The sequence below is a fragment of the Sardina pilchardus genome, unplaced genomic scaffold (genome assembly GCF_963854185.1).
Source record: "Sardina pilchardus unplaced genomic scaffold, fSarPil1.1 HAP1_SCAFFOLD_193, whole genome shotgun sequence".
In the NCBI taxonomy this organism is placed as follows: Eukaryota; Metazoa; Chordata; class Actinopteri; order Clupeiformes; family Clupeidae; genus Sardina; species Sardina pilchardus.
Window position 1 is genome coordinate 30,001 of NW_026910935.1, and position 14,679 is coordinate 44,679.

At 44.6% G+C, this 14,679-nt stretch overlaps 2 protein-coding genes across 7 annotated transcripts in view; one reads left to right on the forward strand and one right to left on the reverse strand.

Annotated features, from left to right (window-relative positions):
• The window catches only part of LOC134074820 (dynein regulatory complex subunit 2-like), an 8,318-nt gene extending 3,706 nt beyond the window's left edge, over positions 1 to 4,612 (reverse strand). Inside the window, exons 1-7 of one of the 2 annotated variants that reach the window (XM_062530504.1) lie at positions 4,501 to 4,612; positions 4,046 to 4,220; positions 3,774 to 3,941; positions 3,054 to 3,223; positions 2,575 to 2,713; positions 2,049 to 2,246; positions 200 to 418 (exon numbers count right to left, since the gene is read on the reverse strand). In XM_062530504.1, the coding sequence (XP_062386488.1) occupies positions 200 to 418; positions 2,049 to 2,246; positions 2,575 to 2,713; positions 3,054 to 3,223; positions 3,774 to 3,941; positions 4,046 to 4,180 (1,029 nt within the window). In that variant the 5' untranslated portion in view covers positions 4,181 to 4,220; positions 4,501 to 4,612. The remainder of the gene's footprint in view (positions 1 to 199; positions 419 to 2,048; positions 2,247 to 2,574; positions 2,714 to 3,053; positions 3,224 to 3,773; positions 3,942 to 4,045; positions 4,221 to 4,500) is intronic. The other variant, XM_062530505.1, reaches the window with a different exon arrangement.
• Positions 4,613 to 4,790: 178 nt separating this feature from the next.
• Positions 4,791 to 14,527, forward strand: LOC134074819 (nuclear receptor coactivator 5-like). 5 transcript variants are annotated; one of them, XM_062530499.1, is made up of 11 exons: positions 4,791 to 4,868; positions 5,092 to 5,259; positions 7,553 to 7,831; positions 8,163 to 8,270; positions 9,439 to 9,502; positions 10,902 to 11,162; positions 11,611 to 11,726; positions 12,255 to 12,384; positions 13,505 to 13,704; positions 14,038 to 14,242; positions 14,391 to 14,527. In XM_062530499.1, the coding sequence occupies exons 3-11, from the start codon at positions 7,669 to 7,671 to the stop codon at positions 14,506 to 14,508; spliced, it is 1,365 nt and encodes a 454-aa protein (XP_062386483.1). In that variant the 5' UTR covers positions 4,791 to 4,868; positions 5,092 to 5,259; positions 7,553 to 7,668; the 3' UTR covers positions 14,509 to 14,527. The 5 variants fall into 5 exon arrangements, with proteins under 5 accessions (XP_062386483.1, XP_062386485.1, XP_062386486.1 ...); XM_062530500.1 differs by lacking the exons at positions 4,791 to 4,868; positions 5,092 to 5,259 and adding an exon at positions 5,289 to 6,318; XM_062530501.1 differs by lacking the exons at positions 4,791 to 4,868; positions 7,553 to 7,831; positions 8,163 to 8,270 and having other exon boundaries at positions 5,131 to 5,259.
• The last annotated feature ends 152 nt before the right edge of the window (positions 14,528 to 14,679 follow it).

Here is a 14,679-nt window from a genome sequence, read left to right on the forward strand (position 1 = left end):
GGCCGTGTTGCTGTGCAGGGTCAGGGTGTATGTGTGTGTGTGTGTGTGTGTGTGTGTGTGTGTGTGTGTGTACCTGAGTGATGATGGCCTGTAGCTTCTTGGCGGCCGTGTTGCTGTGCAGGGTCAGGGTGTTGTGTGTGTGTGTGTGTGTGTGTGTGTGTGTGTGTGTGTGTGTGTGTGTGTGTGTGTGTGTGTGTACCTGAGTGATGATGGCCTGTAGCTTCTTGGCGGCCGTGTTGCTGTGCAGGGTCAGGTCGCCCAGTTGGCTCCTCTCTGCTGCGCGAGCGTGACTGAGCTGGGCCTTCAGCTGCCGGGCCTGATGGGTGACCTCCTCGCGTGCCGCACGCAGCCCGCGCGCCGCCGACTCCCCGTCCCGCTGCCCGGAGCCGAGCCGCACACGCAGAGCCGAAATGGAGTCCTGCGTACACAGGCATAGAGGAAGACCGGTCAGAGCTTATATGGAGTCCTGTCCACCCAGGCACACAGGAAGACTGGTCAGAGCCAAAATGGAGTCCTGTGCAGTGTGCACCCAGGCACACAAGAAGACTGGTCAGAGCCAAAATGGAGTCCTGTGCCTCCAGGCATACAGGAAGACCGGTCAGAGCCAAAATGGAGTCCTGTGCACCCAGACATACAGGAAGACTGGTCAGAGCCAAAATGGAGTCCTGTGCACCCAGGCATACAGGAAGACTGGTCAGAACCGAACCCAGTCACAGGGACAACACCAGCGCCAACTCGTCCCCTTGGAATGATAAGGTTCTATCTACGTTCTGAGTAGATCCGAGATATTGAGCTTCAAAGTTTTAGAATTCCACATATAGAGTTGTACTGATAAGCTGAACAAACCTCTTTAGATAAACAACTACAAGAAACACCTCACCTCACCTCACCTCCTTAACGTGTCACAGAATAAGAATATATCAATGTTGACAAAAATGTCAGATAGAGCCTTATTCGGTTGGCTACTGACTACGTCATCATATTCGAATCGATCACTTCCGTGACAAACTGTTTTGAGCTTTCTTCAAGCACCATGGAGCCAACCTGGAGTATCCTGGAGTGCATTACTGAAGACTGGGCACGTTTTGTGTATTCACCAAAAATGACAATGTAATTTTGCATGCCAGAATTTTGTTTGTTGTGGATGGATATTCCAAGTTCACATGCCTTTGTAATTCAAAGATTTATATTTTATGTGATATCATAAAAGTAAAGTTTAAAAGTTTGAAAAGGTGTGTGCTAAAAATGGTAAAAAAAAGAAAATAATAAAATAATGTAAGGAGTGACATACAGTTGCATAACGTTTTGATCCTCAGGATCTTCCACAGGCAAACGCTTCCACAGGTACAGTACACAGTACACATACACACACTGGGCTCTTCTCATTCGTCTTTTTATCTATCCTCCCTTCCTTCCTTCCTCGGTCCTCCGGCTCGTTCCCACTGATCTATAAAAGAATGACGGGGCGGCAACTATGGGATAGACTATCCAGTGTTCGAGGATCGATGAGAGAGGTTGAGGCCACTGTAGAACGTTAGTATGGGTCCCCCCCCCCCCCCCCCCACACACACACACAGTAGAATGTTAGTATGGGTCATCATGACCCCCACCTGCATCTTCTGCAGACGCGCACACACACACACACACACACACACACAGACTGTAGACTGTTAGTATGGGTCATGGGCCCCCAACCTGCATCACAGACGCATACACACACTCACACTCACACTCACACACACACACACACACACACACACACACACACACACACACACACACACACACACACACACACACACACACACACACACACACACACACACACACACACACACACACACACACACACACACACACACTGTAGAATGATAGTATGGGTCATGCCCCCCAGCTGCATCTTTTGCACACACACACACACACAGACTGTAGAATGTTAGTATGGGTCATGCCCCCAACCTGCATCACAGACACACACACAGACACTCACACACACACACACACACACACACACACTGTAGAAAGTCAGTATGGGTCCTGCCCCCCACCTGCATCTTCTGCAGACGCCTCATCTGCGTGTCGATCTCCTGGGCGGACTTGTGGTCTCGCGTGCGGAGCGCCTCGAAGGCGATGTGGCGGTCCTCCGTGGCCTCGTTGTAGCTGCGCAGCGCGTGCTGGAACTGGCCCCACAGCTCCTCCACCGTGCCCTCCAGCTGCACCCGCAGAGCGTGCTTCTCCTCGATGTTCTGCGGGGGGCACACACGCACGCACGCACGCACGCATGGACACACACGCACACACACACACACACACACACAAACACACACATACACATGCACAAAATTTAAATACACACAACGCATAGGTATAAGGTATCTCTGTCTGTTAGGCTAAGTGTGCGTGTGTGTGTGTGTGTGTGTGTGTGTGTGTGTGTGTGTGTGTGTGTGTGCGTGTCAGTGAGTGTTGAAGGTACCTTTGCCGTTTTTGATGTGCGTTTTAATTTGTGCGTGTGTGTGTGTGTGTGTGTGTGTGTGTGTGTGTGTGTGTGTGAGTGTGTGTGTCAAGGAGTATTACCCTGTTTTTGATGTCATCCCGCATACTCTGGTAGTCCTGTTTGGCCTCATTGTCCAGCTCAGCGTAGTGCTGCTCCATGGCAAAGGTCACATCTGCCAGATATGCTGTGTCCTGCTGGTGCTGACTCCCAAGGTGCTCCCTGCACACACCCACACACACATGAACACACACACACACACACACATGGAAACACACACATGAACACACACACACACACACACATGGAAACACACACATGAACACACACACACATGAAAACACACACACACACACACACACACACATGAAAACACACATACGAATGCACATGCACATGCACATGCACACACACACACACGCACACACGCACGCACAGACACATACACACACACACACACACACACACACACACACACACATATATGCAAAAGGCTTAGGACAAGCACACCAAAGTCATCGTAATACGACAAAGTTGTATGCAGTTTCTTGTCTTGGTGCACCTGACTGTGTTGTACTCCAACATGAGCTCCTCAAGGCTGGAGGTCCACTTGAGCTCGAGGATGGCCAGCCGGCCCTTCTGCAACTCCAGCAGCCGGTCAGCGCAGTTCAGGTGCGCCCGCAGAGCCTGAGCCGACTGCTGCTCCGCCTCGTTCACATCACACACCAGACTCTAGAGAGAGAGAGAGAGAGAGAGAGAGAGACAGATAGAGAGATAGAGAGAAAGAGAGAGAGAGAAAGAGACAGACCGAGAGAGAGAGAGAGAGAGAGACAGACAGACAGACCAAGAGAGAGAGACAGACAGACCAAGAAAGAGAGAGAGAGAGAGAGAGAGACATACACGCAGAGAGAAAGATAGAGACACACACAGGGAGAGAGAAAGAAAAAGAGAGAATTCTTTGTTTATACTTTGTTGCCATGGAATGACATGGAGGAAGAGCCTTTACCATTGTATTTTGTTGGGTTTTGAAAAGCACTACACGATTAAACTCTTATGCCATTGTTACAATGATAGTCCCAATTTCACTGCCACACATTTACTTTATCTTACTTTTACATTAACTTTAACTTCAGACAGGACTACTTAGGCAACATAAATGTCGCCATCTAGAACACAAAGGAGGTTCTTCTTATTCTCTCACAGTACTGGTAGGTTCCTAATAACCTTTCTGTTTGAAGTGCTTTCTAAATACGACTCTTCCAGAATCCCCTGCCTGCTGCACCTTAATGACACTGTCCTTGCGGTCCAGCACCCTCTCAAAGGTTTGGCTGAGGATGGAGATATCCCTTCTCAGCTCTGTGGCACGGGTCTGTCTCAGCACCGCTCGCCACTGCTGTGTCAGCTTGTGCAGGTTCACTGCGCTGTTCTTCTCCTCCTTCTGTAGTTTCTCCTAGAAATGGTTAAAACAACAAGTCAAGAGCGATGCACAGGCCATCTTCCTACCAATGGAGAATGGCTACTTCGGAGACATACGACGATACGAGCATAGCCTACCTTCAGAAACAGAGTGAGCATGTCCTCCTTCCGTTTGGCCATCTCTTCCTCCGCCTGAGCTTTCTGTTGCATGTAGGCCAGCCTCTCCTCCTCAGTCATTGCGGCCTGCTTACCCTTTCCTCCTTTCTTCGGCATGGTTGCCTTACCAGTTGGGATGCTGATAGTGCCACACTACCTGTCCATGATAATATTGCTCACTTTTTTTTTTATCTACAAGGTGATCAAAATAGCCTACTAACATACGTATATCATTACAGACACAAGACAAAGAAAAGAGCAGAATGAATGCGTGTCATTGATAACGTCCTGACAGACAGCAGTGCATTGGTGTGATGCCTACAACTAATTGTTCTTGAGGTCAGACATCACATGGCCAGCATGTGAAGCCTACACGTATAGACTACACGCTTATATTAAAGTTATTCATGTGTTGACATAGACTTCAAATAACTCACCCTTCAAAATTGTCGGCCTCAACGATCTAGCTGCTATGAAATCGGCTGCATCTCCCCGAGCTGGTTTGTGTACTGTTGCCTAGCAACAGGCTGATGAAAAGCAGAGCGTAGAATCCTCTGATGCGCTGTAAAATCTTTGCAAAATGACTGTAGTTAGATCTATTATAGTCTGCAAACTTGGTTAATATATTACTCAGGTATTGTGCAAACCAAACGCAATCTTGTCTTCAAATCAAAATGTACCTGTCGCAGATAATATAACAATGAAGATAGCCTCGACTTATTATTACCAAATTTGAAATCGTGTTGGATCTCTAAACTGATGAGCACCAAAGGAATACTTTGTCTACACCCAAGCAGCACTCCAGGTGAAATTAGTTTGTGAATCCAGATGTTGTAGCCTAGAATACGTGTCTAGAATACGTGATTTCACACAAGAATTCGTATGAATTAATGAATGTCTGCTTGTAGTAAATCATATAACCATAACCTTAATACAGCTCTATTACAGATTTGATCAGATAAAACTTTTCAAATGTCCACACTGCACAGAGACTTCTTTGCAATTAATTTTGTCATCCCGTGCGCCAGGAGGCAGTAATGACGTAACTACAAAATGCTACGACACCTTACAAGCATTTTAGCAAGTCCGTGCAGTCAAGGGACGGTAACGTTGTTGAGCATCCATCTCGTGAGGCAGTGACCTATTTTGTGGGGGCGAGCGTCGAGTCCGGACCCGCTGAAAATCGTAGGGTAAAGGTATGACATGTTTTACGTACCGTAATATTGAAATGAAAAGTATTTGTGTCGCGCTTGTATTGGAGTGACCAAGCGAGTTTGTTTAACTTCCTTGTTGTCTGTGGTTGAGCGTGTAGCTACTACGCTAACGTTAGCATGACGGTAGTGCTAGTGTTAACGTTCCTGGTTTACTGATAATGAATTATGATGATTTGCCGGCACGCTTGGCTAATGGATGTAGATTTGACACATGGTGAAATAAACGTTTTCTTTAACCTTAGATGTTTAAACAGCATTTGTGCAATGGCTTGCAACCATAACAACTTAACCAAGATTGCAAACGTTATGGAGGTTAGCTAACTGTTAGCATAGCCTAGTTAGCTAGCCGAGTCAACACACTGTCTTAAGTTACTGTTTTGCTGGTTAGCCGATAGCGTTGTGATGAATGTATCAGAGCTAGTTTTTAGTGAAACGGGCAAACTTTAGAAATGAGGTAGTGGATTATTTGTGGTATTGACCTTGACTTAGGATAGCTAGTCAGCGTCCGTAGGCTAACACGGCTGCTTTTTAACGTTCACGATAGCTCTTGTTCGTGCTTGCTATAACGTTAATTATTCAATTAATCGCTAGCCAGTTAACGAGCTTTGAATGGTACACACTTCACAGAATTGCACAATAGCTTATATGGATATATTTTGATCTATTTGATTAAAACCAGTGTACGAGTCACGATGGTGGACTTTTTGCATATCATCATGTGTGTTTGGTCTACACCGTAAATGACTGATGGCTGTAGCATGGAAACGCATGGTTGTTAGCCAACAAGCTAAGGCGCCCACAAAATGGCCGATAATTGTGGCCTTTTCTCTGCTGGTTCTGTGTACATTATGATGGCCCAATGAGTGAATGTTATAGATTGCACGGATAGCAGTTGCAAATTAGTGGGTCGTGTACTTGGCAAGTTTGGCATTAGCTTGATTGTGACTTAATCTTCAGGATTTAACTAAACCATAGTATTATATTGTACTGCTACTTCTGCATGCCTTGATATGACTTAGGCTAAAAGATGACCGGCTCCAGGTAGGCCGCCTATTTCATGAGATGTTTCAGATATTCTCTCCTCCCGAAGTGATTTTCTTGTGTGTCTTGTAGTGTTGCAGTTATGCAGTCTAACACTTCGCCGTGTTTGTTTTGTGAAGAAGGCGATTGAATTTTTACACGACTTCTTCATTCGATTGAGACTCGTCATATTACATAATTTCGCATGGCGTTCAACACCTGTCCCAAAACATTTTTTTCTATCCTTCAAATCGATTTTGTACTGAACTGTACAAGTACTGAACGCCGTCAATTCGAGTGTCAGCCCTCATTTACTGGGTCTGTCCACGCATTTCATCAAATTGGATGTCACAAGCACAAATCTGACCGAGAAATAAATGTGTGTGTGTTTTTTTACGCGAATCTGATGATGGATACAGTCTATTGAAAATGAATGGTGCAAACAAAAAAATCTGCACTAGTAATTGAGCTCTTGTGAGTTTGGTTCAGGCGAAATTTGAAATCATGCTTTACGGATCACAAATGCATAGTTTATTCTTATGTGTAAGTAGGCCCTAGCAAACATTATTTTTAGACAAATATGGATCACTGCTGTGAGTATGCAGATCTAATTTTGGGTCCTCCCTTCAACAATTTTGGAAATATTGGCATTTGAATCGGATTTCATATCAACCCAACTTTGTGAGACTGATGACCAATTTATCTGGAGCAAGTCTTTTTGGTCCTTCTCAAGAACTTGGCCAGTAGGTAAACTGGCTTACTCTCTAGGTAATGGCTTTATAAATGGCAACAGTGGATAAGACCATTATAAAGCATTTTTGGACATGTGTAGGTCATGGATGAGAATCAAGGAAGGACCAGTGATATCACAATACTTTAACTGCAGTGCAGTTATGAAGATTTAATTTGCTCCCCACAGGGTGTTCAAGAATCAATTATCGTTTGTTCTTGTAATCGTTTTAGCACACTCTTAGGAGAGTTACCAATCATTAATATTTGGTGTCTGGTGTTTTTTTTGTCTTGCCTCCGATTTAGGCCTGATATCGCATATATTTTTTGGACTTAGATTCCTCTGATCCAAATAAAACACAAGGTCAACCCTCAGGATGCCTACTTTTGTTTTGTGAATTGCTTGTCCATTCAGCTGATCATACATCTCCCTGTTGTGCCAAATATTTTATTTTTGCTGTGTTTGTTTGAGATGGTTTATCCATGCGGATGTCTCTCTTCTTCTTCCTCCCTGTTGATCCACCAGTGATTTCAGGACCTGCGAGGAAAACGTAACCCACTAAACGCACATTAGCACATAGGGGAAGCCCAGTTAGAGTTCATCAGAGAAAGCACAGGTTCTCAGCCCTGAGACCAATAGCGATGTCTCGCAGAAGAAGCCGTAGTGCTAGCCCAGTGCGGCACACGACCAACAGCAATGACCCTCGTGACCTGGAGCGGAGGATTTTTGTGGGAAATTTGCCGACAACTCTGATGGACACGAAGGATTTGGAAGAAGTGTTCAGACCATATGGGAAGATCAATGGTTAGTAGGAACCATCGCTGAAAAGTTAATCTCAATGTAGATGCCGCAGTGCCTAAACCTAGATGTGCTCAAAAGATTTCCTGATTTCACTCACATTCAAAAAAACATTTTCAACATCCATGTTAAATCTATTCGTAATACTATATGACTGCTTAGGATTAAAATATCAAATATAATTGATGCGTTATTACTTAATTATTTGAGACTGTTTAGTGCTCTTAACATGGCTCGATTCAAACCATTCTTGCTTTTGAGATCTCTTTTTTAAAAAAAAAAACATAATAAAATAATAATACAAAAAAAAACGAAAAAAATCTTCCTTTTTTAACAGCCTTGTCCATGTTCCGTGGATATGGATTTGTGCAGTTTGAACGAGTGGAAGAGGCGGAGGCAGCGAAGGCGGGACAAAATGGTCGATTTTATAAGGGGTATAAACTAGGTAAGACCTGACTGGTGCCTTGACGAGACTGTCAGGCAGTCACTTCATGAGCGTGTATTTGAAGGAAAACCTTATAGGCATAGTTCAAAAGAGGATGAAATTGGAGCATCAGTGACCAGATATCTGTGTAGTCTGACATGTTCGTAGTAGAGGATTCTTTCAGTGACCATTTGCACAAAGATCAGTTTACATTTAAATTTATTCTTGTTTTACTTTGAAATTTGGATCTGATGCCCTTGATGTTGGTATCCAGTCCATGTAATAAATAAGGTTGTTTAAACTACCACCACAGGAAGACCTGTTGCCTCTTATTTGGCTTTTAAGTAATCAATACCATGATTGGTGCAGTATCAAGGTTGATGGATGTTAATGTGCCATATCAGTGGAGGTCGAACTCCACAGTAGAATACCACAAAATTGTTGGCCTGTGTCAAATGCATTTCAAAATTCAACAGCAACCGTGTTCTTGGATTATTAAGTCATGCTGGTCGGTCTCCTTAATTGACCATTTTTCATGGTTGTGGAAGGATATAATTGACTGCAAATTTCATTGGGCCGATTGGACACAAGTAGAGCTTGTGCAGCTGTAATTGTGGGTGGTGGTATTGTAAGGAGCCGTGTCGACCTGCTGGGCAATATGTGTTTGTGTTCCTATTCCCAAGACAGTGCAGTAGGTCGGGGCAGACGGCTGATTTCGATAAATGACATACTTGGAATCATAATTCTAATTCGCTCTGTGATGTGATTTCTGTTCATTTTAATTTAAAATGTTTAGCCTTTCTGGCAGCATAGCTGTCCTTCAGTCAATTACAGGAACAGTAGGCTATGTAAAATATTGAGTAAAAAAATTATTGTTCTTAACTAGCGCAATGCATTAAGATGCCTTGCAGAACCATGTAATGAAATGTATATAACAGTTTGTTTAGGAGTGTGTTTTGTAGGGTTTAGTCCATCAGAGCTTAATATACCCACCGCCTCTGCTCCATACGTTGTTATGCAGCGTGTCAACTGATGTGTTTAAATGTACAAATTCTCAATAAATAAAATGATTTATGAGAGTTTTATCTCTGCATAACGTCTTTTCTCTGGACGCTTTTAGTTTTTTCTTTTTCTTTTTTTTTTTTCTTTTTCGTTTTCATATTGAATGTGTGGATTGGTTTATTTTCAGATATAAATATGGCAGCGGAGCGGCGACACAGTAAAGCTCAAACCCGGCCGAGCCCTCCTCGAAGGTAAAGTAACGCTCACAAAGAGGATGTGAAGACATAACAGCGTTTCTTCCCATCTGGTAATACTGTTTGTTTTTTTCCCCCCACAACAAACTTCGTGTTCGCTCCTGGCCATCGTTTCGTCCTTTCTTCGATTTGTTGAGCGAGATCCGAGGTTCGTTAAAACCCCCCTCCCCCCAAGAAATGAGAGGTGGTACAAGTGGCCTGTCCTGTTTTTTTTTTCTTCCATCCGAAGTTTACTAAATAAAAGTGGAAGGTCGTTCTGTGGGTGTCCTTTTCTCTCAGTCTCTGTTACATTATCGTACGATATCCTCATTCTTGTCTGGACTCGTGTCGCGTGGAATTCGCGTTCGCGTCGAATATCCTATGGATGTGCGCAGCGTGAAATCCTAAGAAAACATGCTAAAAATCTGGATGTGGACTAATGTAGGCCAACAAACACAATGTGGTCTTGTTATATTTTGATTAAGGTCACCGACGTGTACATTTAAAGAGTCAAATAACATTTAGATATGAGTAAATCATGGGGGGGTTCCAAATCCTGTTTTTTTCACTCATCTCAAATCCGTCGTCTTTTAAAAAAAAACAAAAAAACTACGGCATGGAACAAGCAGCACGTGCTGTGACGTTGCGTCTGGACCTTCAAGGCATTGAATGGATAACGTTTTCAACTCACCATGATGACTCAAAAATAGGTTAACACTCAATATCAAAAAGTTTACCTTCTAGTCTCTGAAGGTTTTATGTGTGAAAGCAAGTCATTGTTGTGGCTAAGAATTATAGGTTTTCAGTGGTCAATGTGCGATGATGTATTAGTTACAGACTGTAGTGTTTGGAAATACATGAACTCTGCCAAGTTCGTCCCTAAAACCCTCGGCAGTAACTTGTCCAGGTGGACTTACAAATGTCGTCGAAGCGTTGAAACGTTGCGGGAAAAAAACGCAAGCATGGTACAACTACCTTGTGACTCGTGAAACAAATGCTCTCTACTGCCTACTCAAGTCGTCGTGAACAGTGTTCTCAGGAGACTTGTTTCTTCCAGCTGTCATATGGGACTTCTATGGTGAAGACTTCTTACATTTGCGGTGTGAATACACATACTGTCGAAGGTACTGATGGAGTTCTGCAACATCAACTGGCCATCCTAGTCCAACCATCGTCACGGTTCATTCGAAAGAAGAAATATAATTCACAGCTTCTCGTAGTTCAATATATCGTTTTGCGTTGCACCAAATTAACTCGCGGATTCTCAACTGTTTCAAGGTCTTTACTGGTATTATGGTGTTCGTTTAAAAAAAAAAAAAAAAAAAAAAAAAAATTGCTTACTTCAAGGCCAGCCTCTTGTGGCCTGTTACTTTGCCACTTTGTGGGTTTTTCTGATGGTTATGTTTGTCCCATGCAGGCACCCGTACAGTGGATATGGGGATGGTAGAGAAGGCCGCCCTCGGTCACGCTCCCCAGTGCACGGCCGGGACTCACGGGATCACCGTGACGGCCGTGACATGAGGGATCCTCCTCCTCGGGAGCCCGCTCGTGAGTCCTCTCGAGAGCCGCGCCCTGCACCCCCCCGAGACCATGGACCCCCACGCGATCACGACTCCCGAGATCCTGCCTATGAACGCTACCGCGGCTCTGAGGGGCGAGAAAAGGACCCTGCTTTTAGGTAAGCCCCCGTCATCATGTTATGGGGTTATGGGATTTGGCAGACGCCTTTGACCAAATGTGACTTACAAACAATACAATAATTAAATCAACAGTAAACAATTAAAAAATATATGGTCAGACTACATTAAGGAGAATAATATGTAAACGAACAAAATGTAAACCACCTTCCAATCCTGGCGGTGAGGATGGATGGTGGAAGATGTTAAGTATGAGTGCGTTAGATCAACTGGTGGTGGTGGTGGTGGCGGCAGCCAGTTATCTGTACTTCCAAATGGAACACCAGACTGTTGTGAGTTCTATCAAAGGAGACTGCTGATAGCCTTTTTCTAAACCCCTGGGATGCTAGTAAATGGCTTTTTTTTTCAAATGGGCCATGGCTTACCTTAACAAAAGTATGAGTGTTAACTGAAATTGTCAATAACTCATGATGCACAATGGTTTTGAAGGGAGGAGGGTTATGATCGCTACTACCGCGTGGATGAGTACTACCGCAAGAAGGAGCCGTTCGGCAGAGAGCCGTACAGAGCGGAGGCGTGGAACGGCGGCCGCAGAGAGCCGGAAGGTGAGTTTCCGCTCTTAAAGCGGCCTTCAGAGTAAAGCTTCAGACAGTTATCAGGGGGATAAGACGACTGCACATGTGATTATTTTTGAGATTCTGATACGTTTTCAAACCGGAATTGTGTATGTCATGGTTGAAAATGTATCAGAATCTCAGAAATAATCACATTTGCAGTAGTCTTAAGACGGCTACATCAAGTCGAATCCCACTAATGACTTTCTCTCTAGGACCAATCCGTTCCCACCAGGTCGATAATAGTGATCAGAAACGCTATTTCTTACTAAATCAGCACCTCATGTATGAGACTAGCCTGCCAACTGCAAATGGGTTAAATGAAATGTAGAATTCCTATCGTGTGGATTGCTGTTATCTGAAACCTGCTCTTCACACTCAATCCTCCTGTTAAATATTCTTGCTATCTATTCACATGTGCATTTTGTAGTTACTCACAACTCACAACTAAATTGAAAGTGTGTCTTTCCTGAAGTGAGTGTTAATGTTTTGTGTGTGTGTGTGTGTGTGTGTGTGCAGAGGATCGCATTCGAGAAGGTGAGCGCAGAAGGAACGAGCTCTACAGGCAGTACTACGAGGAGCTCCAGCGACGCTATGACACTGAGCGGCCTGTCGACTGCTCGGTGATCGTGGTTAACAAGCTGCAGAAGTAAGGCCCACTACCTCTCTGTTCCCAGTTTTCCTGTGAGGGGTCACATGCAGTATTTATCATAGGAAAAGTGAATTAGTGTCTGTTTTAAAATACTTTGAAGTTGAACTTGTTGAGAAAGTAAACCCAGCACTTTTACACTTGAGGGCAGCAGAGAAGCAGAGAATGAATTGCTTTATAGATAATACATAGATAAAACCTTTCACTTGTTCATGGCTGAAAGGGAATGGCTCTGTTTGTGGTTAATAAATGATTCGTAGTTGACGCTGTAGCACAGCTTCTGTTGGGGCCATTCCACTGAGTGGAAGTGAAGGGGAAAGATGAAGGATTGAGCTGTGAGACTGTAACTGCCACTTTAAAGGGGAAAACTTTGTAGATTCTCAACCCGGCTCGATGTTAAGATCTCTTTAGTTCCAAACTTTTATTTGGGACAGAAATGATTTCTAAATCTATACCGGTTAAGCCTCTAGATGTTGATGTATTCATGGGGTTTCCTTGAAGGTCCCTTTCCACAGGTGTATAAAATCAAGCACGTAGATTATGAATGCAGACTGCATGGAGCTTGATTAATACACCTGTGGAAAGGGACCTGATAGCCATGAATAGAGACATGAGCGTTTCTATTCATGGGTTTCAGCAGGTCCCTTTCCACAGGTGTATAAAATCAAGCACCTTGATTATCAATGCAGACTGCGTGGTGCTTGATTAATACACCTGTGCAAAGGAATCTGATGAAACCCATTAATAGGGCTCGGGATCATGACGTGAACTTTGCAGGCACAGCCATATTGGCAGCCTTACTCCTTAGTTTACTATGGATTTACTCCCATCTATTAGTGTGTTCCTGTTACTTAGTTTTTGCCTTCTTGGTCGTATGTTGCTGTGTAGTGGGGTGTAACAGCGCAACCCACGATCGCAAGAGGAAAAGAATCGCTAATACTATATTTCTGCTTCTTGTCTTCTGCATCTGAATGAATGGATATTACGTTCGGTGCGCTACCAACATGGCGGCAATATTCCTAGAATGTAAGGCGTGTGCCCGATCCCTATAGAAGTATCCTTTCCATGTTGTCAGATAGTCAATAGTAACATTCCTTGATGCATCTGTGCGCTGTGACAGGGAGTATGCGGAGACGGTGGGCAGGAAGGTGCGAGACCTGGGAATGGTGGTGGACCTGATCTTCCTGAACACCGAGGTGTCGCTGTCGCAGGCGCTGGAGGACGTGGGCCGCGCACACACCCCCTTCGCCATCATAATTACCCAGCAGCACCAGGTGCATCGCTCGTGCACGGTCAACATCCTGTTTGGCACGCCACAAGGTACACCTCCAGCCCCTGGCATAATAGCATTACCTCACATACGAAGCACAACGTACATGTTGAGGTCGGATACAAGATCATTGACTTTCATTGGTAATACAGATAAAATACTCCAGATGTATGGTCTTATTAAGCTTTTCTTGAGATGGGCATAAGCAAGGAAAAATTATGTTGTGCTAGAGCAAACAAATATTTTGGTGGTGTGTGATTACAAAGCGTTTGCGTTGTGCTTGTGTGTTCTTGACTGGCTTTAATATCTCCTTCACTTAAGTGGAAGTGATGTGTGTGTGTCTGTGTTTTAAAAGCGTTTGCGTTGTGCGGGTGTGTGTACAGAGCACCGGAACATGCCCATGCAGGACGCCATGGTGCTGGTGGAGCAGAACTACGTGGTGTACAAGGCGGAGCACCGCGACAAGGAGCGCGAGGAGATCGCCCGCAAGGCCGCCAAGATGGCCGACGACGTGCTGCTCAGGGAGCTCGACCAGGAGTCTCACCCAGTCTCTCTGCTCTCCACGGTCACGCTGCTCTCAGAGAATAGGTTAGTATACACACACACACACACACACACACACACACACACACACACACACACACACACACACACACACACTATATATACTAACATGTTTATGTCTGTCCACCATTATAATGATTAGCATACTAAATACTCCAGCATTGTGTTGCAGGTTCCTGACCCCAGAGGAGCTGGATCGCCTCATCGAGTACCTTCGGGACAAGCGGGAGCGTCTGGTCAGGGGCAGCGCTGACCCCCACGCCGGTAAGCCACAGCCCCATTTAACTTGACACACTACACTTGTGCCCAATGCACACCAAAGATTCCCGACCCGAAACGATAAGACGAGAGCGGCAGCGGTGGGAATGAAATGTTGTGTGTAGTTGCAAGCCGTCGCATAGCATTCAACATGTTTAGTTGCAGTCGTAAGGTTTTAGAACGTCACAGCTCGTCTCGTCGCC

What these genes read in the sequence shown, in the direction of transcription:
- LOC134074819 (XM_062530499.1), top strand. Translation starts at nt 7,669, where the DNA reads ATGTCTCGCAGAAGAAGCCGTAGTGCTAGCCCAGTGCGGCACACGACC. An exon ending in GTGGTTAACAAGCTGCAGAA is followed by an intron (nt 12,385 to 13,504) that starts GTAAGGCCCACT and finishes GCGCTGTGACAG; the next exon opens with GGAGTATGCGGAGACGGTGG. An exon ending in CCTGTTTGGCACGCCACAAG is followed by an intron (nt 13,705 to 14,037) that starts GTACACCTCCAG and finishes GTGTGTGTACAG; the next exon opens with AGCACCGGAACATGCCCATG.